The sequence below is a fragment of the Lontra canadensis genome, unplaced genomic scaffold (assembly GCF_010015895.1).
Source record: "Lontra canadensis isolate GAN:19392208 unplaced genomic scaffold, GSC_riverotter_1.0 scaffold7, whole genome shotgun sequence".
NCBI classification, from domain to species: domain Eukaryota; kingdom Metazoa; phylum Chordata; class Mammalia; order Carnivora; family Mustelidae; genus Lontra; species Lontra canadensis.
The window spans coordinates 16,330,188-16,354,609 of NW_022631001.1; the positions used below are offsets into that span (position 1 = coordinate 16,330,188).

Consider the following 24,422-nt stretch of genomic DNA (forward strand, 5'->3'; position numbering starts at 1 on the left):
CTCCAGTTAAATTTCATGAAGAGTAGCTCATAAAATTTTGTCACCGCTCACCCACACAACCCATTGCAGCTAGTGTTAACACCCATACTCACCTGTTCTTCAGTCAATTTTTAGGGGTTCTTTATCATCCCGTATTTCCTTGGCTTTGTTTACTGCCTTTTTTTTTTTTTTAACCATTATGGGTTTTGTTTTGTTTTTTTCCTCAATAGTACTTCTTTCTCACCCTCCCATTTGAGAGTTTAATGTTTGCTCCTCAAGGACCTTTCCTTGACCCTCTTCCTTTATATGGATATTCTTGATACACTGGTAGGTGTGAATGTCACCTTTCTTTGGTCAAATACTTTTAAGCATTTGATACAAGTTACGATCCCCCCAAAAGAAGACAACAAAAAATTTTGCCTACGTTTTTGGATTCAGACCCCAGCACTTCTTCCATGACAGTGTTGATTTACATTCGGAAGTTCAGCTATCACAATGTGTTCTCACTTCTCAAATCCAGTGGACACCTACCGGTTTTTCTTACTGGACCTCTCTATAATAATTGTATTGACAATCAACAATCTCCTAAATTTCTGTTCACTTGATTCTTTAAAAAGATGCAGATAGGATTTGTTTAAATTTCTGGTGGCCCATGCTCACCAGTATAATACAAATTTCTAAGCATAACCAAGAAGACTTCATAATCTTCTATTCAAAGTTGTTGGATTTTAACCATATAAAAAAATTTGAAAACACATGTTTTCAAGCCTTTGTTTGCTGTCCATTCTCCATAGATACCCTTCCCACCAATGTGGACTCCACTCCTAGTTCTCCTAAACCCAAATACCACCACCTCTATGAAGTCTTCCTTAACACGCTTCCCAGGTAGTTTGATGTACCTACTCTCAAGGAATTTTTTAATTGCGGAAATACTACTGAATAAAATGAAGCAAAGCCAGGTCTACATTCCTGTTCTACAACTTTCTCAGTGATTCGATCTGTACATAGTAGATACCATCTACTATTGTATGATTATAAACACCAAAGAAGATATATATAAAAAATTTGCCAATGCCTACCACACAGTAAATGCTCAGCAAACTGGCTTTCATTGTCTTATATGCCCATCTCCTCCAATAGATGGCAGAAAAGATTAATCTTCCATCTCAGAGTTCCTGGCTTATAGCAGATGCCATGTTCTCGTTAAAGAACGGTGATAAAGACATAAGAAAAGCCACATTTCTAAAGCCATTCAAGAAATAAAGAGATACAAACTGGAAGTTTCTTCATCATTCTATTTATTACATGTATGAATATTAACATCTCATGGTATCCATCTAATTCAGTCAAAACCAACAAAGGAAAAAAGGTTAACCATGTTTCAAATGAACATTCTTACAGATTCCCCTGTAACTTAAAATAGAAATATGTTCATCTGCATTAAATCGTTCGATATACTTGAAAATGTCATTAAAAAAAAAATCACTTTTAGTACTTAAATATATTTGTTAATCGTTTGATGGCATCAGTGTCCAAGTTCAATAAAAGTTGCTTCATTAGATACTTTTCAAAAATGGACATCTGGATGGTTCTCTACAGCTAGAGAGCTATATATGCAAAGTCCTATTTCGTTTTTAAAATTTTTTCAGATCTGGCTTTTCTATTTGAGAAAAGTCCTGCAGTGTTCTCTCAGTCCCCTCTTTTGAAGGATAAAACTAACCAGAAATTTGCTTCTTTAATCATGGGAAGCTACTAGAAAAAAATCTTACGTTGAGGTTGCTGTTTAACTCCATTTTCACCCAATAAAAAGTACAGAAACACTGTCTTTATTTGATGGTGTGCATAAATATTACACTCCATGGATAGCAAAAATATTTTTTATTTATAATTTACAGTTTCACAAGTGAAAATCGTACATTTTTACACATACAATTTCATTTTGTTAAATTTGCACACATCTACAGAACTTTCACACAAGAAGCACCTGAAACTGTGCAGGCAGTAGGAAATGCAAATACTAAAATGTATTTATTAACCAAATGATAGCTGAAGGCCCTGCCTCAGCTAGACAATTTATATAGATATATGTCTATATATACATAAAAAATTCTTCACCTTCTATATCCAACAGCAGCTTTTTTTAAAAAGAAAAACATACCTTTCTCATTTTATTTAAACTGACTCGACTGTATCATTTTCTGTTTTAATTTCAGTGGGTGCTGCTATGCTTTCCTCTGTACAAGCTGGTGGGGTATCAATTCGTTCTTCCTTAACTTTGGGACTTTCACAGGGTTCCTGCAATTCGTTTTTGACAATGTTCAACATAATGTTCAAAGGGTTTTCAACTGGTGTCTTGCTGGGAGATGGTGTACAATCAAATGAAGATGTCTACAAAATGAAAAGCTCTGTAAGTTCTGATTAAAGTTCAAAATACCACATTAAATGACTAGTTTTTTAAGACCCTTGTATGAGCAAAGAAACATACATATATCAAACCCAATTGAAATACCCACTTCCCCATAAGACACGCCCATGAAAGCAGCCAAATAAAAGGTATACATACTGAGCATTTAATACGTGCTCAGCAATGATCTATGCCAAGAAAAGCAGTAACCAATTTAAGGCCAAAAGAAGTTGATCAGACATACCTCTATAGTTAACCCCACAAACATGGTAACTCCTACATATATTCTGGAATTTTTATGACTATCCTAATTTCGAATACTCTGACCTCACAAACCATCAAAATGTCCTAGAAAGTCTACTCTTTCAATGACCTAAATAAATCTTCCAAACTGCCTCCTGAACTGTTTGGTTTAAAGAAATGGGGTTACTCTCAAACATTAAAGTGTGAACTTCTAAGGTCAACAGACATTTCAGATTTCACTTGTGATCATTTAAAAATTATTCCTATGTTATAATGGCGAAAAAAGGGGGGGCAGTTAAGTGCTACCCATTAACTCTAGAAACCTGTTCCCATCATGATCCTTATCTTCAGTTTCTCTAACATTTCACTAGGCCTACTGCTCTAGAATGCAAGGAATACAGAAATTTCAGAATTTAAATCAGATCCTATCAGTCTAGCATGAATGTTCGGTGAACAACCTAAATGATACATCAAAACAGCTCAATACATCAATAAGGTTAAAATAATAATATTGCTCTGATGCAAAAAAATAACAAAATTTACTCCTGTAAATGAGAAACCGTAACCAAAAAGAACTTACATTTTGATAATCTTCATAACATGATGGATGATAAATCTGAAGCAAGAAGAGAAAAAAGTAGGTATTCACATGTATATTCATTTCTAAGGGACTATTCTGATATGATTAATTTACACCAGAAAATAGCTATTTTTGAAAAGGTAACAAAAACAACTGTTACAAATGTGGATTAAAAAAAATTCCATCCCGATTTCTCCTTTAACTTGCTTTATACGCTTCAACAGATAACATGATATACTCTGAAGACAGTAATAGTTCTTTATAACGAAATACAAATTCAAAATTAAAGTAGTGTGGTTAGGCAGAAAGAAGACTGACTAGATCTAGTAGACCCAGTCTGGGTTTATTATTACCTAGTTAAGCAACCTCTTATATAAAATAAGTAGAGAACCAGTTGATGGCAAGATACCTTCCAACTCAAATACTGTAACTAAAGACAAACAACTTTCTTATAAAAATTAAAAAAAAAAACTTTTCATTCAAAGTGGCAAGTTACCCCCTAAAAAATAATCTTAACACTTGCAAAGAACTGAAAATTACCTTTCCATCTACTCTAATAGCATTCTTTAAATGCCATTCCTCCTCTTCTTCATCCCAGTATTGTTCAAATTGTTCTTGACATATTTCACAACTCTAAAACAGAATCATAAAATGAAATTTACAGAACACATTTAATCACATGAGGCAAAAATATATAAACACTTTATTAAGTAGAAGAAGGAACTAAAGAGTTATCTGCAGTTCAATATATAGTAGAGATACAAAATAAGTTTTAAGGATCCTGCATTCTTCCATTCAAAAAGAGTTAACATTTCACTGTTGCTAATCAATGATAAGGAAGCTGGGGCATTACCAGAGGTAGAAAATTTAATACTCTTCTCTTACCTCAACTGCTCCAGCTGGTCCAGCAGGTACACTTTGGAACTCCTTTTCTTTAGCAGCCTCCTGAGTTTTGAGCACTACTTCTTCATGCACCTTTTCAAAAAACTGGCTCTTTGCACGTTCTTCTAAATCAGCTATTTCCTCAAATTCTATCCAGTCCTTAAAAGGAGTTGATTTAAAATGAGTATTTTCATTTGTTTCTAAACTTTTACTGCTTATCTTCAATATAATGCATTGAAAAATGATACATTTGTCTACAAAACACGTCAATTTTTTAATTATACCTTCTCTGTGAACCCCCGTAACAGCCAATATAAAGCAACTATTGAACAATTAAGATTCTAATGTTCATTTTCCATTACCTCTAGAATTACAAGTACTGATTTTAACAAGATAAATTTACCATGCAATTTTTACAAAAAAAAAAAAAGTCACAGAAAAATTAGAATTTTAGAATTGTAAGAAACATGTCCTCAACATTATCTCAACAAAAATCAAACACATACTCTTTAAAATTATTTAAAAATACTTTTTATATTCTAGGGGTCAAATTCTATTCAGAAAACTCATAAGGTAACCCTAGCAATTTAATTACTAAAATTATTTTTATTAACATATAATGTATTATTTGCCCCAGGGGTACAGGTCTGTGAATCATCAGGCTTATACATTTCACAGCCTCACCATAGCACATACCCTCCCCAACTGTCCATAACCCAACCCACCCTACCCTTACCCCTCCACCCCTCAGCAACCCTCAGTTTGTTTTATGAGATTAAGAGTCTCTTATGGTTTGTCTCCCTCCCAATCCCATCTTGTTTCATTTTTCCCTTCCCGACCCCTACAAACCCCCGCCCTGCCTCTTAAATTCCAGCAATTTTTAAACCAATACACTTAATGGTATAATTTAAAGGTTAAAACATGGATTGGAGGATATGTTGATTACTTACGGTTAAACTGTAGTACCAACGCCTATGAGTGACTTTTCTGCTGACATCCTTTTCCGTTCTATTTTGCCGATAATGCCAGTCCAAGTGATCTGCGTATACGTCTGTCTGTGATGTTGTAAACCTCATTCCACAGGAGTAACACTGAATACCAGTGTACAGTCGATTTATAACACTATCATAACGTCTATTTTTAAAAATACACAAATCATCTTTAGTTTTGATAACATGGCTAAATGGCCTTTCAAAAAGTGGCACTTAAAAATATTTCAGATCAAAATATCAAAATATTTCCATATTTTAATCATGGTGAAGCCATTATTATGTAACAGAATGATGTTTCAGCCAAAAGCCTGCTGAAACAATATCCAACAATCAGTATTATTCTCTAACAATGTGTCAATAACCCTCTTTAAAATAACTTTGGTGAATTTTAGAACATGGGCCATGGTCTATCCTCTTATAGATAGGCCTGGTGCAGTTTTTTTTTCCTTTCCAACTAAAAATGGAATGATCATCTGCAAACTGCCCTACTCCTCATCTAAAGAAAGGTGAAAGTGGTACAGAAGAAATAGTAATAGTATAGATTACTAAAATGAAAAATTAGACTAATGGGTAACTGAGGTTAGCATCAATTCTTAAAATTCTGGGCTCCCTATCTGGAAAGAAATAGGCACATAAACCAACTAACTGAACAAATATGGCAGTTATTAACTGTTAATACTAAATAATGATTTAATAAAAAATGGTTTTATAACTATATGGGAAGAGTTGGTAGGATAGTAAAAGAGCTAGCTCAATCTTCATTTTCAAGAAGTGAAGAGACTGCCTAAATGTGATAAATCAAGAAATGTGACAAATCAGAAAAACAGGAAATCTTTTAAGAAATAGAGAAATAAATGAAAGGAACCATAACTAAGAATTAAAAATGGTTAAAAAATGATTCTGAGTGAATATTAGTACTAGAAGAAAAGGATGCCATCTTTTACGATAAGCTTTTATTATAAGCCTTTCATTATGAAACTTTAATTATGTGAGTTACTTTGAAAAAAATTTATTATAAAAGGTATAACCATTAGGTGCCTATATTTTTATAAGTACCCAAAAGGATATAATGAGTAAGGAAATAATGAGTCCATAAAGCACCTTTAAGGTTTTTTTATATGAGCGACAGAATATTAGGATATAGATAGACATATATAGGATATAAGCAATAGAATATTAGGAAATATTAGGAAAAATATTAGGAAATATAGGATATATATAAGCAATAGAATATTAGGAAAAAATATGCACCAAATGTTAAATGAGTGGTGATATGTGAGAAATGTAGGTTAATTTAATTGTCTTGATTTTATTTATTTGAATTTTCTAATTTCCTTTTTTTTTTTTCCAAGTAGGCTCCATGCCAAAGTGAGGCTTGAACTCATGTCCCAGAGATGAAGAGTTGCATACTCTACAGACTCAGAATTTTCTAATGTTCTACGATGAACATGCATTACTTATGAAATGAAAATAGATTTTTAAAAAATTTCCTAAATACCAGACTATAAAAATCTCATTTTCATATCTTCAAAGGCATAAGAATATCAAATACAGAAAAAAATGATTAAGAGAAATGAAGATACAAAACAAAGACGAGATAATCAACAGGTAATATATTAACTCCCCATATTCACTATACCAACCACAGATAGTAAAAAATAGTAATTCAGAGACGGCCTTTTGGCCTAAATTACTTGTGCAGCAGACATATTTTAAAATAATTTAAAAACTTAAAATCTTCCTGAAGTTTATGTTACATTTATTTCACGAATTTAAAAATAAGAAAAACATGCTTCCTAAATTTTATAAACAGTAAGAGGGGTAAAATGAACAGCACTAATAATAAGATCCAATGTTTAAAGTCAATGTCCTTTTTATCTTGGAAAATTAGAAAGAAAATTAGATTACATACTGTTTCAATTCTTCAATTGTAAAATTGGTAAGATCTGGAACATTTTGATCTTCATTTTGATCTTCCTCCTCTTCAGGGGGAGGCTGAGCAGCAACTTCATTTACTTCTTCAATTTAAAAAAAGAAAACAAAACAAATTTCTCAATACCATTCTCTAAACATTCTTCTTCTCCTTTTCTTTTTTTTAAATAATTCAGTATCTTTATTCATTACAAAATGACCACCTGAAAAGTCGAGTTACCATCAAGCACACATTTCACTATCCCCTATCCCCTTCCCTTCTGGTATCCACCAATCTGTTTTTTATGTCTATAAATTTACCATTGTTGTTTTGCTTGTTCACTTGTTTTGTTCAGATTCCACATATCTAAGAATTCTTATCATAGGGCAACACTACTGTGTTATAAACCTAGAGAATCCCATCTTATCTATTCATTGTATTTACTGGCCAAGGAAATGAATATAATTCTTTATTTTGATAAATGAAATTAGGCCTGATTACTTAGAAGTCAATTTTCATGAAATTTTATTTCATCAATATTCAAATTATTTTAAAAAGCTAAATGAATAAAGAACCGTGAATCTGCATGATATTTGCAGGAATGTTAATTCCAACAATCCACTTTATAAAGGTATTAGTGCCATCTTAGAAATTTTTGAAGAATCTCATTAGAAGTCAGTTATATTTGATTTTCAGGAAAAAAAAAGTCAATTATTGTAAAAACTTTTATCATAACTTATATCATATCATACATACATCTTTGTAACTCACTGAAATTCTGTATAGATGAAGTATAGAACCATACTTACGTGTTGTAGCTGAATCAGGCTGAGACAATTTGAGAATTCCTGTTTTTAGCAGTTTTGAAAATAATTCATTTACATCCACCTGACTGAGATGATTATCAGGATATGCCTTAGGAAGACCTCCTTTAAAAAAATAACACTCTTAATTGAAAGAACTTAAAAATGCATATTATACTAAGCATTTTTTAAAGTTTTCTTCAAGATGCCTTATCATCAACAAATTTGACAAAATCTTGTTAAGAATGAGTGTAATTATCTCAGAAGATCATCAAATGAACTTTTCATTTAGGTTACCAAGTCATCATCTCTTAAAAATATATTCTAGGATACATACTAAAAGCTAACACTGAAAACACTGGTACTTTAAGTGTTTATAATAGAAATACTTTATATGTATTATTTTTTTAAAAAGTTATTACCTACATTTGCCTAATTAAATCCAAATCCATGCCAAAGAAAAATAGAACACACAGAACAGAAAGCCTCATTCTCCCTTCTACTTAAAGCAGCACCACCTTTAGCTCCGACTTCCACCTTTCTAATTTTCTATTTCTCATCTTCTAACCATATTGGGAAAGACAGTTTTGTATAGATGAATAGACTGGTATCTCACAGCACAGGATTTCCAGGAGAGGGGGAAAAAATAAAATACCCAAAGCCTAAGTGAAAGGATTCCTGCCCTCATCCTCCTCCCATGACTACCCAAGGTAACTAATGCAAGATGAGCCATGTGACCCACAGGGTACCTGCCCCTTTGACCTTTGCTGAAGCACTGCACTTGCAAAGAAGCTCAGGCTACTGATGATCAAGCCCCATGTCGGGCTCCATGCTCAGTGGTGGGCAGCCTGCTTGTCCCTATGCCCCTCTATGTCCCTATGCCCCTCTATGTCCCTATGCCCCTACATGCTCGCTCCCTCAAATAAATAAATAAAATCTTTAAAATAAAAAAGTTAATAAATCCTGCTATAATAATGTCTGGCATATAGCAAATGATCAATATGTTTAAATGAATTAATGAACACGGGGTGCCTGATGGCTTGGTCAGTTGGGCTTCCAACTCTTGATTTCAGATCGGGTTATGATCTCAGGGTTGGGGCTCAGCGGGGAGTCTTCTTTAGATTATTTTCCTCTGCCCTTCCCCCTACTCTCTCTCAAATGAATAAATCTTCAAAAAAAAATGAATATATGAGCATATAAGTATATTTACTACTAAGAAAGGGGTGTTTTTACTTTCATTTTAAAGAAATCTTAAGAAAAGCTGAATATAGAACAATGAATACTTTTCATATCTTTTTTTTCTTTTAATAAATTTTTTTAAAGATTTTATTTATTTGACAGACATCACAAGTAGGCAGAGAGGCAGACAGAGGGGGCGGGGAAACAGACTCCCCGCTGAGCAGAGAGCCCAATGCAGGGGCTCAATCCCAGGACCCTGAGATCATGACCTGAGCCAAAGGCAGAGGCCAAAGGCAGAGGTTTAACCCACTGACCCACCCAGGTACCCCTCCCATCTCTTTAAAAATAACTTGAAGTAGGAAGGCATATCTAACATCTCACTCAATACCTCCAACCTAAAAGAAAAATATGTGCTTTCTTCTGTGACATGGCTATGCCCTGTATGTATATACATGCACACCAAGGTTATAAACACGAAAAGAAAATTTGCAGTTTTATTCTCCTACGAAAAGGAAAAAAAAAAAAATCGCAGTTTTTTGCACACTATTTCATACCACCAACCCCAACACAACAAATCCTCTACTCAAAAAGAAAAACTGAGGGGTGCCTGCTGGGTGGCTCAGTTGAGTTAAAGCCTCTGCCTTCGGCTCAGGTCATGATCCCAGGGTCCTGGGATGGAGCCCTGCTTCAGGCTCTCTGTTCAACAGGGAGCCTGCTTCCCTCTCTCTCTGCCTGCCTCTCTGCCTACTTGTGATCTCTGTCTGTCAAATAAATAGACGGAATCTTTAAAAAAAAAAAAAGTGAGTTCTAAAGGAAAATATATTAATATAGTAGAAGTTATAAAGTACTTTTCCATATACTACCTTATTTGATTCTTTAAAAAAAAAAAAAATCACAGGCAAATACTGACTTTGTTGTCTTCTGTCTAGAGGAAGCAAATGAATCACAGAGAGGATATTTGCTTATACCCTGCCCACCTATAAAGTAGTATAGCTTCTAACATCCTGGTCTTCTGATTTTAGAACCCAACTTCTTAATTCCCTCCCTTTTCATTATAGTGACAACAACATAAAAAAAATTAATTAATCCTAATTGTCAATCCAGAAATTTTTTTGAAAAAGCTTTCAAATTAACTGAATGAACTCTTATGATGCCACAGTTTAAGAACTAAAGCATATGGGGTGCCTGGATGGCTCAGTGGGTTAAGCCTCTGCCTTCCACTCAGGTCATGATCTCAGGGTCCTGGGATCGAGCCCCACATCGGGCACTCTGCTCAGCAGGGAGCCTGCTTCTCCCTCTCTCTCTGCCTGCCTCTCTGCCTACTTGTGATCTCTGTCAAATAAATAAAAATCTTAAAAAAAAAAAAAAAGAGAGAACTAAAGCATAAACTAAAGCTTGGCTAGGACTTCCCTAGTTACTTTAAAAGTTCTGGAAAACTCCCTAATTTCTTAAACTAAACAGTGCCACCCTAGAGCATGTTTCCGAAAATGTCTGTTTTAATGATTCAGAAATAAAGCAAGTACCACTATAATTTGGTTGGGTAGTTCTCAATACACTAAAACTTTGTAGTTGTTTTATATATCACCATAATTTATATACTTCCTGTTATACTAAAACTAAAATTCACTTTTAAAAGCTCTCATATCCAATACTGTTATTATATCCACAGCAATACTGTTAGGCCTCACCCCACAGTAACAAAAGAGCTTATTAGGGGATCTGACTAGGGAGCCACACTTTTTTCCTACTTTTTGTTTTGTTTTTAAATCAGCCCTAGACCCAATATGGAGCTTGAACTTACAACCTCAAGATCAAGAGTCACATGCTCTATGGACTGAGCCAGACAGGCACCCCATTTCTACTTTTTTAACACAGCATGTACAATTACTATTTGAGAGCCTATAAAGACATGAAAGAATCCACTTTATAATGTTCCCAGTATTCACTTAGTGTTTACTGGATTATCACATACACATAAGCACAGAACAAAAACTCAATTATCAAATAAGTGAGATTTCTGAGGTTTATCATTTATGTCATTTTACCTCAACACAAATGTCACCCTCTTACCCCATCCCCTAAACTTCCCTTCTCTCTCTTTTACGGTCTACAAAATCCTGGCTAACCACCTCTAGCTTTAAACAGGATCAGTGTAAATAAACATCAACAATGTAAACTCAGAAAGAGAACAAAAAACTTCCAGCCAGATTAAATTTCTTTAAACTGCATATGCCCTCTCAAAATCATCATTTCCTAAAATCGATAAAGTAGCTACTCAACTAAATATATGTTTGAAAAAACACAAAGTTCAGAAAGTACATACCTGAAGGATTCTGAACAAATGCTCCAGGATTTTGTGGATGAACTGGCAAAAACTGTTGTCCTTGCCCAAATGCTACCGGCTGAGCAACACCAGTAAGAACCTTTAAGAAAAACCTTGGTTTTAAGAACATCCTTTCTATATTTTAACTAAAACTTTTAACAATTTAAACATATATACTGAAAATATAATAAGGCCTGTTTTCTACAATAAAAGTTTACAAGTATAACTTGACTGGGTCACTTCATTTCTAGACTTTCTACAAAAAAGGAAAATACCTTCCCTTACCTGTTTCACAGCATTATAAGGAATGGAGAATGTGAAGCTTCCTAGAAAAATTTAAGATACTATGCAAATATAACATAGCCAGCAACCTGTGTGACCTTACACGAACCACTTTACTAGTGCTTTCCCTTGTGTTTTCCCTTATTTTACAAACAGAAATGATATTCAGAGATGTGACCTGTACACAATCATAACAGCTAGTTAGCAGCAAAGCTGAGGCCAGAACTCCTAAACTGACTCCTTCCCACAGATATCAAACCCTGCTTGAATTATCTATCTATAAATTCTTTTTTGATCACCCTGCTTGGTCGCCATACTTTGCATCGCAAAGTAGACTGTAAAGGACAACTACTGTACAGACAAATATTTTATTTGTTGTCCAGAGTGAAGTAAGACTTCTATATGTTGCTGCTATGTAAACAAATACCCAAAAATATTAAAAACAATTCATATCTGCATATAACATCATTTTAGAATAACTGCAGCCGACTTACCTGTTGAGATGCCTGAATATTTCCCACTGTTATTGGAGCAGGTAAATTGCCAAAGTTTCCAAATTGGGAACTCTGTATATTCTTTTCATCAAAATAGTGTCCAGAAGCTCTGTTAAGGGGATTGGAGAAGCTCTGGTTTCCAGGGCCATGTGGTCCATTAAAATTTGGTCCTTGAGGTGAATCAAACATTTGTTCATGTCTTTGGAACTGTAGTCCTTGGGATGGGGCATTAAAAGCATTGCCAGGTGGATCATTATATGGACCAGTCTGACTGAAAGATACTGATTCAAGCCTTTGTGAAGGATGATTGTCAAATCGTGAGCTTTGAAGACCAAGAGGAATATCGAACCTTGATGCTTGCTGGTGTTGTGGACCATCAAATCTTTGAGGTACACCATCAAATCTTGGTTGAACCTGCTGTCCAGGTGGTCCATCAAATCTCTGTGGGCCTGGCTGCCCAGTTCTTTCAAATCTAGGACCTGGCTGCCCATGTAATCCATCATATCTTGGCAAGAGTGATGGCTGACCTGGCTGCCCATCAAACCTTAAAGCATGACAACCTTCAAATCTTGGACCACCTTGACCCAGAGGCCCTTCAATTCTCAGGCCACCTCCTGGCACAGAAGGACCCTCAAACCTCATTCCACCTCCCTGTTGGACTAACGGTCCTTCAAACCTGATCCCAACCCCTGGTTGACCATGTGGACCCTCAAACCTAAGGTTGCCACCAAGCTGATTATGTTGTCCTTCAAACCTCAAACTGGCTACTGACTGACCATGGGGGCCCTCAAACCTCATTCCAACTCCCTGCTGTAGCAAAGGGCCTTCAAATCTGATCCCACCTGCTGGCTGACCATGAGGTCCATCAAACCTCATTGCAGCCCCTGATGGACCATGACCACCTTCAAATCGAAGTCCACCGACAGGCTGACCTCGGGGATTATCAAATCTAAGTCCACCCACTGGCTGACCATGTGGTCCCTCAAACCTTAGACCACCCACAGGTTGACCCCGATGTCCCTCAAACCTGAGACCACCCACGGGCTGGCCCCCTGGTCCTTCAAATCGCAAACCACCTGCAGATCCCTCAAACCTCAGACCAGGAGAACCTTCAAACCTAAAACCACCTCCTCCTGCTTGACCCATCGGCCCCTCAAACCGCAGAGGTGTCCCTACTGGTCCTGGAGGACCTTCAAATCTCAAAGGACACCCACCTCCTAGCTGACCCTGTGGTCCTTCAAATCTCAAAGGGCCGCCTCCCCCCATTTGTCCTGGTGACCCATCAAACCGAAGAGAACCTGGTGTAGGAGGTCCATCAATTCTAGGGCTTAATTTATTAGGTCCGTCAAAAATCATCTTGGTTGGGCCATCTCTTGTTACTGATGGCCTACTAGGTCCATCAAATAATGGTCTATCTTCAGCTAAAGCTGTAAGTCGCTGATTTGTATCAAGGCCGGCAAATCTTGATGCTGGGCTATCTACAAATGGTTTATCTGAATCTTCATATCTAGGTCGCTTAAGTGGAAAACGATCATTGAATGGTGATCTCTGCTCTTCTCGTACACCTTTTAAAAAGGAAAAAAAAAAAGTTATTTTTCCTGGAATCTGAATTTTTAATCAAAGTATCTTCAATCTTCTACTTTCATGTAAATGTTTAGCCAGAACTATCCAAAACTATCTCACTTTATTATGGGGGAAGGAAAAGACAGCATAATCAAGCAGCAGGTAAAAGAATGCCTGCTGGAGTCAGACACACCTGGGTTAAAAAAAAAAAAAAATCCCCATTCTGTCAACTAATTATTTGACTTTGAGAGCAAGTTATTTAACCTCTCTGGTCCTGATCCCTATCTGTAAAATGGGATAATACATATTTAATTGGGTTGTGAAGATTAAATCAGATTACATATATAAGGAACCTAAGAAAATACCTAACACACAGGGTGGCCTAGTAAATATTAGCTCCCTTCCCTTCCCTTTGAGGGGAAAAAAACAGAACAAAACAAACAAAAGGTAGTCTGAACAGTCACAAAAATCCATCCCCACTTAGCTTGTTCATTTTCCCTTCACTGCTGTGTGATTCAATAGGCATAATCTGATTTAACTTTTTCTACCTTTAGCAGAGACTTGCTCGTCATGTCTTCTCCGGCCCTCATGGGGTGAAAGATTCTCAGCATAAGTACGACTCCCAGATATAGGAGAAAGACGTCTTGCTCTTTCACTAAATTGTTCTTTTCTGTCAAACTGTGCTCCACTATTCCTACTTGCATGTTTACTTTTGGATGGCTCACATTCTATTCCAGACAACAAGGCATCAGTCAAAGGGTAGTCAAAAATATCAGGATCTAAGAGATCAAGTCTTGGAAATGAATGCTGAACCTGTGTCCTTTTCAGTTTTGCTTTATGTTCATAGTAGGTTAATTCAGCATCAGATAAGAGAGGTTTCTTTTTTAATCCACCTTTATTTTCTTCTGTAGGACTATCCCGTACACTGCATCTATGTTTACCTTCTTGATACTGAAATAGCTGTCGAATTTGATGCACAACAACAAGGAACTCATCCTGTGTAATTTCACCAGATGCTAAACGTTCACTCGTCTGTGTAGGGGTGATAAAAGGAAATCAAATATTTTAAATATAAAAAGTACTTACAAAAAAAAAACTTAGACAAAAGAGAATCATGACTACATGTGATCATAGTAACTACCTTTTGAAGTAATTCTCTTTTGCTTGCAAGAGTTAACTCTTTAGGAATCTGAAGATTGGCATCTACACTTAATCGATGCTGCTGCTTTGGGGCCCGAGGTGACAAAATTCCTTTAGTGCTTGACCAGCTCTCCCTATGCCTTAGATGAGGAGATTTACTATGTTCATCACCCTGTTGTAAGCTGGAACCATAAAAGCAGTATGTTACACTTCATAAAAAATTTTTAAATTTCTCAAAACCACATTCCAAAGGATCTGGTTAAAATAAATATATTTAACTACAAAAGTTAAACGATTAAGAGCACAAAATCTGAAGTCAGGAAAATCACACATGAATTCTAATTTTTGCATGTCCTAGATGTGCAGCTTTAGGTAGTCTAGTTAAACCTTTTTAAACTTCAGTTTCCTTATCTGTAAAACAGGAATAATAATGGTATTACCCAGAGAGTTTCTATTTATTAAGAAATAAACAGAAAAAATAAGTACTAACTATAGCATCCAATAAATATCACCCGATTTTTAAATTAACACATTTCAAAATGTACAATTTATTTTCCTTGATTAAAAATGTTAAAATCCTACCTTTTATTTTCTTCCCAACCAGATTTCCATCTTTTGGTAGACTTGGAACTTTGCCAATTTTCTACATTCTCCTTTGGTTCAGTGCTTGACTTTGTAGAATGTTGATTTGCAGCTTCTTGTGGTCGTTCCTCTTCAGTCTTTTTTATTCTCCTTGGATCTCGAATATCTTGTTTATTACTTCTCTTGGCATTTCGCTCTTCCCTGGAAGGTAGCGTAAACTCTTCCATATGTGACTGCTTAACTCCTGATTGCCGAATCTTACCAGCTTTGGGTGTCGAAGTTGGAGACATACTCCTCTGCCTTCGTTTGGGTGACCGCCTATCTCTTCTCTTCGGAGAATGTATAATTGGTGACCGAGACTTGGGTGATCTCGATCTTGATCGCTTTCTAGTACTTGATCTCCCTGGTTTTGTCCCTTGTTTTTCTGATTCTTCTGTTGTTGTATCCTGCTTTTGTACGATGCCATTGATGATTTTATTTCTACTTCCAACCAGTCTGTGTTCAGATGATTTCATGTGCTCATCTTTATCCTTTTTTTCTGTAGTTTTTCTCTTCTCTTTTACATCATCATCTTTGCTATCAGTCTTATCCTGAAGATGTTTTTTTAACCTCGGATCTCTCTTGCTCATATCAGACACCCTCGCACTTTCAGAATCTTGATTTTTCAAGTCTTTTGTGTGGGATAACTTGTTTTTCAAAGGTGATGGTGATTTAGATTTAGATTTAGATTTAGAATCTAGTTGGTCAAGTTCTTTCTTGGTTATTTTTTCACCTGATTTACTTTTCTCTTGCTTGGATGAATTTAGTTTTTCAGAGGGCACAGTTTTGCTTGTCTTAATATCAGACTGGCTCAATGTGTTCATTAGGAATTCTTTCCTGTGACTCTGATCCTTTCCATGCGAAGAATGTTGACTCATCCTATTAAGACGGGGATCCCGATTAGTTCCTTTCAAATCCTGAATTTGTAAGGATGGACCTGGACGGCTTTTCTCAGGTTGCACAGGAACCTGATGGGGAGGTTTAACTGCCATAGTGGTAATTTGTGGAACATGTAATTTGGATGGTGCTGATCCAGGACCTAAGTTGGATGTCTCCTGCTGAACACTAAGAGATACTGCCTGAAATACAAAATAAATGTTCATGTTAATACATAAAACATGAAGATTATTTGTCAGAAAATCAAAACCTAAAGAATGTAATGTTTATTCAATAAATCCACTCAATAATATTGTTTTTTTATGCTATATACTTCTTGTGTTCAAGTAGCGATTAAAATGAAAAGAAGACAAAGTCCACATACTTTTGGAGCTTCTTATTTCTTACTAGTCCTTTACTTTGGGGTTTTTATAATATTTTCTTAATTATTCAGGATTCTGAGCCAGACTTCTACTAAGAAACTACTAAATAAATCACTGTATCCCAAGTGCACAAGTGTCAAAGAGTCATTCCAGCTAAATTTTAGGTCGTAAAATTTAGTTCCTCCTAATGTCAATGATAATGAACTTACAAAATTTTGCCCTCCTCTACTTCCTCTCAAATTCAAGTGTTAAGTAAAAGTGACTTAGTAAAAGGTCATTCATGCATGGGAATATGTCATCTTCCTGCCCTTCTTACTTTTGTGACAACTTTTCTTTTGTAGGCTTCTAAGAACCAGATTTCTACTTATGAAACCTTAGCTCAAAAAACATTAAAGACTATGTAAAAACATTCACAACAACCCACCTACCATCTTGGGACAGGTATTAAATTCACATATGTTAATAAAACTAAGGTGCTATCTTAAAAGATGGCAACTAATAGAAAAAATATTTGGAAGAAAATAGCACAGTTTACATTCAAGTGACTTTTACAATAAGGAATTACAAATTTGGTCCAACATACCATAATCCGCAAAATTAAAGTGGGAAAAAGAACACACTACTAATAAAAATAACATGTTTATACAATTCAAACACAAAATACTAATTACTTCTCTTTACCAGAAGACAGGTTTAAAATATTTAAAATGCCAGTATCTTCTACTTACCAGTTGTGCCTTAGCTTGCTCTAGCTCAAGCTCCAGCTTTTTCTGCTGAAGTTCTAACAACTGTTTTTGTTTTGCCAGTAACTGCTGCCTTATTAGTTGTTCTTGGGTAAGATTCTTTTGTATATCAGGAACAATTGGAGGAGTCGAGATGCTAGGGGAACTGACCACTGTGCCAGGTGTTGAAGGCTCTTCAGGCTATAAGAAAAAACAGTGGGTTAAAAAACATATATTTCACAGCTAAAAAACAGCTAAGGGGAAACAAAAAATTATCAGCTTATCTCTTAAATACTATCCATAATCATAAATGGCCAATCATGTTTAAAAGCACACAGAAAATTTTTCAAAAATTTAAAAACCAAAGCAAGCATATTATGTGATACCTAAACAAGGAGAATTTATTTTTAAATGCACTGTGAACCTGAGTGGAAAAACATTTTAACTATACTGACTCAGCACAGGGCAGTCTTGAGATTTCTTTCTAGCGAGCAATTTTTGATAAATCAAAATTCATATGAGAACTTACCGATTTATTTAAAAATTTAGGATTCACATGGATGCTAGATGTATTCACATTGGGGGGCAGAGGTTTAATGGGCCAGGCAGGATCTAACGAATTGACTCTGACATCCAGGGCATAAAGTTTCTTCAAAGGGAATATTTCATCCCATGTGGAACGTAATTTAAATAAACTTTTTCTAGTATTTTCATCCACCTAGAACAACAGAACAATTCTATGGCTTGTTAAGTTACTATAGAATGTTTTAAATATTAAGTATTAAAGCTACATAAATCTCTGTTCTACTGAATATAGCAAACATTCTACTCATTCACAAATATATATAACAATAATAACTTATTAAAGTGTATTTGGTTTGTAAACATAAAGAAATTTCTCCCTCAAAAAAAATTAGGAAAATTAGTCGCTATCCCCTAGCCTGTATGAAAGCAAACTAAGCAATAATTTATGGTTTTAATAGTACAAAATGTTTCCAAATTTTAGGGACTGATACAGGATTCCTTATGTTACTTTTACTCTGAAAAAAGTGTAAAACAACTAGAAAACAGGCTTAAACTTTATTAAAACAAAACTAACTCACTAACCAATTTCCTGCAGTACAATTTGGTTGGCACCTATGAAGAAGTTATTTGTGGTATGGAAGTCACCTTAAAAATTGAAATTCACAAAAATCCTACCCACTGATGAGTTTCAGTTTTATTTAATTTATCTGCTCATGCTTGTGATGGGAATAATAACAATGATATTCAAAAACTAGCTATCATAGAAACCTAGTACTTGGGAACACTGAGTTAGAATTTTAACTTTAGGTTAAAGCCTTGACCGTGTTCAAGTCTAGAGAATTACATTTACTATAAAGTCATTTCATCAAACGCAGTGTCAAGGCCCTATCAAATACAATAAACGGTATTCTACCAAAAACCCAACTAAATTTGAACATAATGAAAATGAAACCAAGAGGCTGATTTAGTTTTGGGTTCTCCTTAGACTACAGCTTCAGATAAGCAGTACTTAGCCAAGGTCTATAATACACTATTAATTAACAAGCTTCTTAATAAAATTTGAAATACAGCTTTCCATATACTAACAGTATTTTTTCTAGGAACTTAGAAAAAAAAAAAATTACTCCAAGTAGCGGCTACACATTTTCTGTTCTTACAAACAAATAAAATCTCGTAATAGTTCTTTCAAGATAATCCCAGTTCCCCAAGTCTGACAACTAAGAGTTCTCCAAACACAACAGGTGCAGCTAATAAAAGAACTATCAATTTTTTGTTAGGAAACATATTTAAAACTAAATTGCTTATAAATGTCCTTTTGCTCAATGTTAAAGATAAAGCCTTCCAGGAAGAGAATTGATTACTCCAGCAAATCCCTTGTCTTCCTCAACAAAATACTCTATTAACAAAACTATCAGATACAATGTTACGGAAGGAATCTGCCATCTCTAGGTATAGAGACTAACAAGCCTTTCTTCTAACACTAAGTGGGGATTAAAAGTATTTCCAAAATAACCTAAAGCAATTAACTAGCCCACCATTCACACATACCTAGAACATTCACATAAAACATACTTGAACAAAGTAAGAGAAAACATTTCTAGGAAGAAAAAAAAAAATCACAAAAAGTTTCAGGCACCAATCAAAGGTTGACACACACTGGAAAATTATGCTTTTCTTTTTCTGATAGGAATAGTCAACATCCTAACACCAGAAACCTAAACAATGACATTTGAAGTACTCTTGACAGCTTCAGATCTTTTTGCCCAAGTCCTAATGATGGAACAGATCTTCAATCAAATGAACAAAGACAATTAAAAACAAAACAAAACAAATTCTAAAAGCAAACCCATCTATTCTTGAATGGACAATGTAAAACTCCTAGAATCTGCTTTAAAAATCTACATAAAACACTAACTTTAGAATGGTACTTGATAAAGATCCAAAAGAATAAAACATTTCACCACCCAAGAAAACCCAACACAAAGACAAGTATTTATTTCATCAGGAACACATTTTTTTTTTAAATTCAAATGTTTCTAAATGCATATATACCTTTTCAAACACACAAATAAATGTTGCAACTAGATTTTTAGTAAAGGCAGTGAGATACTCTCTTCCAACGTTTTTCACGATAGAATCCATAAGGTACATAACAGGAAGCTTCTCTGAGGAAGGAGCCTGAAGTGATAAAAAGAAACTGAGAAGTTTAGTATAATGAATTGCCACCATACCATAGAATTACTTTTAAAAGTGAGGTTTCAAACCTACAATACAGAATTCCATTTTCATTGACCCTAAATACTTTTGAGTTAACCTTTATGAAACTTAAATGTTCAACCAAGTTCTCATCTCTTACAATGATATTTAGTTGAGCATATAAAATAAGCTCAGAACTACAAGAAAAACTGTAACCTTTAATACATTTAACACTCAATGGAATGTCAGGTTCATACGGTAAAACAAAAACAAAACCTGTGTTTTAAGTGACCACGGGGTAATAGGGGTATTTTCTGTAACCCAAGTGTAATTTTTGTGACATTAACTTATTATAGTGTGCATAGACTCAATGAAGTTTCCAGACTTCTGGCAGAAACCCTAATTTCCATAGGCATATTTTATATGTTAAAGTCTATCATACTTTTGTTACCTGTAAAATCATTAGGATTACTTCTCTATAATCCAATGAACAAAGAAATTAAGTACACTTCACATATGAAGTTAATGGCAAAAAACACTCTTGCACATGAACATGCAGGAAGGTGCAAGTTGTTACTGATACAAGAAAAACTGGATGGAGCAGCTGCTGAGTCATGTAAATCAGGTCGAACTTGACTCTGGAAACCAGGTTTTGTCCTGAAGATTTTCTTCACAGCATGGACTCTCCGTCGAAATATTTTTCCTCTGACATGCACAAACCAGAGTTTCTAAATTTGTGCAAAGCCAGTGTGGTGATGCTGATATACAGGTAGCCCTTTCCAAAGCAAAGCAATGTTGCCCCAGTTCAACTGCAATGCCTACCCAGCACTGGCTTTTAGAATGTACAGCAAGTTTCCAGAAAGCATCAGCAGGTTCACAGACTTGAGGAGCATTGACACCATATAAACTAAGTGTTAACTCCAACTCCATAGGAGCACCCATGATTTAAAAACAAAAACAAAAAAATCATCCCCATTTATCCATCCCATGTGTATTGGAATCTTAACCCTGAACAAAACTTACCCATAGCTACCTGTAGCTAGGGTAGGCTCACAGTTCTGCAGTACACAATGCCATTATTTCACAAAACCAATTGCCCATACAAGTGTGTGGAAGTGCTCTTGCTTCTGATAACACCTTTACAAAGTTGGCCAAGGAAACCCTTGAATAGCTCTGTATGAAAAATTTCTTACGGTCCTTTCTAATTAAAGGGTTCACAGGGCCACTGCATGTGGGTAAACTAGTAAATACCAACATGTCAAATGCTTTATTGCTGTGTCTTTTTCTTACCATGTTATGTTTTACACCATTTTAGTCATTGTTGTACTTATGAAGACAGGCTCTCTTTAAAACCAAAATCTGTTCAGTAGGCTAATTTTTTATTGTACAAGTGAATCCTGTATGTAATATTTTTTCACTACCACTGCCTCATGGGAAGAGTTAAATTAGGTGTGAATCCTTAAGTTTAGTAACGCTGAGACGCTAAAAGAAGGACACAAACATTCGCCTCCAGAAAACACAAAACCAAGCCAGTTTGCTACCAAATGACAGAAAATCCCTCCCCTCACCCTCAACCCCAACCCTGATTATTTTCCCGGTGACTTTTACACCTTTTCCTCAACCTGGCTTTCCAAAAATAACCAGGAAACGTGTGCCCCCCCCAAAAATAATAATAATAATAAAAATAAAATTCAGCTTTTATCAGCAAATAGTCCATCTATTTTCACCACTCTGTGTAGCCATACACAAATACAAATTTTAATGTGGTCACTATAGTCAGCATTTAGTTTTCACTTCTCGAAGGTCTTCAGGATCCAGCAAGGAAAAAACCAGCAAGGAAACTGTTGAGTGACAACCTAAACTGCTAAATATTAGGCTCTGTGGATATTAGTAATCCCGAAAATACTAGGTAATTAGATTTTTTTTTATTCAATGTTATTTTTTTAAAAAGTGCAGTTTCTTTTTAAAAAGGCATTCAATGTCAAGTTAAGCCTTCAACAAGGCAGAAACTAAGTTTTCACGTCCAACATGTTTGTGGTTATCAATAAAAAGGATGTTGAGTATGAGGAATGCTTCCTTTTTAAGTCTCATACTTTAAAAAAAAGAACAATAGCTGTTTCAGACATTCACAGGAAAAGGTGAATGAAAACTTGTATTTTAGCTGTCAGACTGAGCATAACAAACTTGTTGGGCCCTTAAAAACAAAACAAATAACCTTTACTTTTTGTCCTCTTTAAATTAAGGAATGAAAGGACCACCTGAAACCGTGTATCTTGTGAACAGATTTACCCAAAAGAGTGGATGGAACCTAAAGAATGAACCCAAGTCACTTAAAGACTTTTGTTTAAAACACACAACCACATAGATAAAAATAAGTTCTTGGAAACAGATTCTACACCTTACAAAGGTAAATAAAAAAGACAAGTACATATTTTATATGTTTTATTCACAAATTTTATAATACCAGTCACACATTTCAAAACCATTTATTAGAGTCAGACCACTCAGTTGTACACTAGACAGAAACCGCCTCTAAACAATATATTGGTGGTTGTTGTTAAAGTGGCCTTTTAAAAGGGGTTCACTCTGCTAAAAGGAGGCTCATCCTGTTAATTTCAATCACTAACAACTAGAAAAAACTAAACCGTAAGTACAAGCTTGAAAAATAACTTAGAACGTAATACTGGGAAGCTATTAAAACTCATTATGGTAACTAAGTTTAACAGTAACTTAAATGACATATCGCTCCCACATGAATCCACAGAAGAGGACTACAGGGAAATAAAGGGTGGCAGAGGACCACTTCTGTCAAGGGGTGAAGAAAAGCACGTCTTCACTATCAGGGAAGGGAGGAAAAGAGAAAAGGAAGAGGAGGAGGGACTGAACTTTTCAAAAAAAAACTACAAGTTACGTGTTACCCACTGGGCCAGTTCTCCACCTACAGGTTGGATAAGATCTCCTCCCCCCACCCAAACCCCACCCTCACCCCCAATTTCCCGTATTTTGGGGCAAATTAGACCCTCCGATAGGAGAATACAATTTACATCTAGCCGCCCCCACCCCAAAACGGGGCTGACGGGTGTGAGCAGCTGCCTGGCTGGCAGGGAATGGATTCTCCTCTCTTCCCTTTCGCATCATGTGCTTTTCAGGCGCCATGTTGGGCTCCTAACAGGCGGCTGCTCCACTCGGGGCCAATTCCCTATTCCCACCCACCAACAGCTCGCTCCCAGGTCCCCCTTCACCTCCTTCCAACCCACAGAGCACAATTACCCAAAAGGGTACGGGGGGGGGGCGGGGGGGGAGGACTGGGAATAGGAGACCCACCACTCCCCACCCTCCCGGGTGTTAAAATGGTTTTAACTCTTACTTCCCCACACCACAAACTGCCTTTTAAGTCTCCCCCTCCCCAAAGGGCTCTATTCAAAGCGTAAGTGTCGGGATACACAATGCGGTGGCCTAAATAGGGAGCTGGTAAGCGGAAGTGGGACTCCACCCTTTATCCTCCCCACTCCCTCCCCCACGAGAGAGGCCCACGCTCGAAGCCTGGGCCAAAGACCGAGCCTGAGTTGGAGGTGGAGGGTTGGAGAGGAGAACACTGTCCCCCTTTGGATGGAAGCGAGACCTGGGATGAGGCTGACACTAAAATCAGGGAGTATTAGAAGAATAGGAGGCTGCGGGGTGTATAAAAACCTTGGCGGTTTGGGCCTCGATGAGAGAGACGATCTCCTTGGCGAAGGGCAGGTTCTCCTCGGCTAGAATGGTCAGCATATTGATGTGCGGTTTGCTATTGAAGGTCAGGTCTTCGAGTGATGATTGATAATCCCGACAGGCGTCCTCCCGGGCCCCCGCAGTACCGGCCTCGGCCGGCGTCTGCTCTGACATTGCGCCGCGGCCCCCCTCCGAGGTCCGCCGCAGCTGAAGCTGAAGCCGCTCTCGACACCCCGCCTCCCTTCCGACTCCTCTTCCTCTCCCCGGGTCTCTCGCGGCTCCGGCTTCACCACATGCTGACCGCGGAGGGGGGTTGGGGGACGACACAGGGGGAACCTCGGGTATGAAACGCCGCCGTCTCAAGGGTGATCTCCGTCCACTTCCAGCCGCCACAGACGCTTCTTTCTCCACAGACACAAAATGGCGGCGGTAGTGGCGGCTCCAGCTCCGAAAATGTCTGTGTTCCCAACCGCTGCGTCGTGCGAAATGAGCAAGGGGAGGGGAAATGTGCGGTAAAAGGGCGGGGCCGTTGGAAAGGCCAGGCGTGATTGGCTCGGCCAGCAACGTCACAAGCCCCGCCTTCGGCCCTTCCGCAGGACGTCCTGGCACCGCCTT

At 36.6% G+C, this 24,422-nt stretch overlaps 1 protein-coding gene across 2 annotated transcripts; it reads right to left on the minus strand.

Moving 5' to 3' along the window:
- Positions 1–1,259: 1,259 nt before the first annotated feature.
- On the minus strand, positions 1,260–24,306 carry PCF11 (PCF11 cleavage and polyadenylation factor subunit). 2 transcript variants are annotated; one of them, XM_032852954.1, is made up of 16 exons: positions 23,790–24,306; positions 19,956–20,081; positions 17,908–18,096; positions 17,385–17,579; positions 15,359–16,476; positions 14,778–14,958; positions 14,185–14,668; positions 12,074–13,638; positions 11,298–11,397; positions 7,802–7,921; positions 6,993–7,098; positions 5,039–5,222; positions 4,092–4,247; positions 3,747–3,839; positions 3,207–3,242; positions 1,260–2,367 (listed from the first exon to the last, which is right to left on the minus strand). In XM_032852954.1, the coding sequence occupies exons 1-16, from the start codon at positions 23,979–23,981 to the stop codon at positions 2,152–2,154; spliced, it is 5,061 nt and encodes a 1,686-aa protein (XP_032708845.1). In that variant the 5' UTR covers positions 23,982–24,306; the 3' UTR covers positions 1,260–2,151. The 2 variants fall into 2 exon arrangements, with proteins under 2 accessions (XP_032708845.1, XP_032708846.1); XM_032852955.1 differs by having other exon boundaries at positions 14,578–14,668; positions 23,790–24,104.
- Positions 24,307–24,422: the final 116 nt, after the last annotated feature.

Coding starts and splice junctions, on each gene's coding strand:
- PCF11 (XM_032852954.1), bottom strand. CDS start 23,981: ATGTCAGAGCAGACGCCGGCCGAGGCCGGTACTGCGGGGGCCCGGGAG. Junction 11,398..12,073: donor ATATTCAGGCATCTCAACAG/GTAAGTCGGCTG, acceptor TTTTTCTTAAAG/GTTCTTACTGGTGTTGCTCA. Junction 5,223..6,992: donor ACAATTGAAGAATTGAAACA/GTATGTAATCTA, acceptor TTTTAAAAATAG/ACGTTATGATAGTGTTATAA.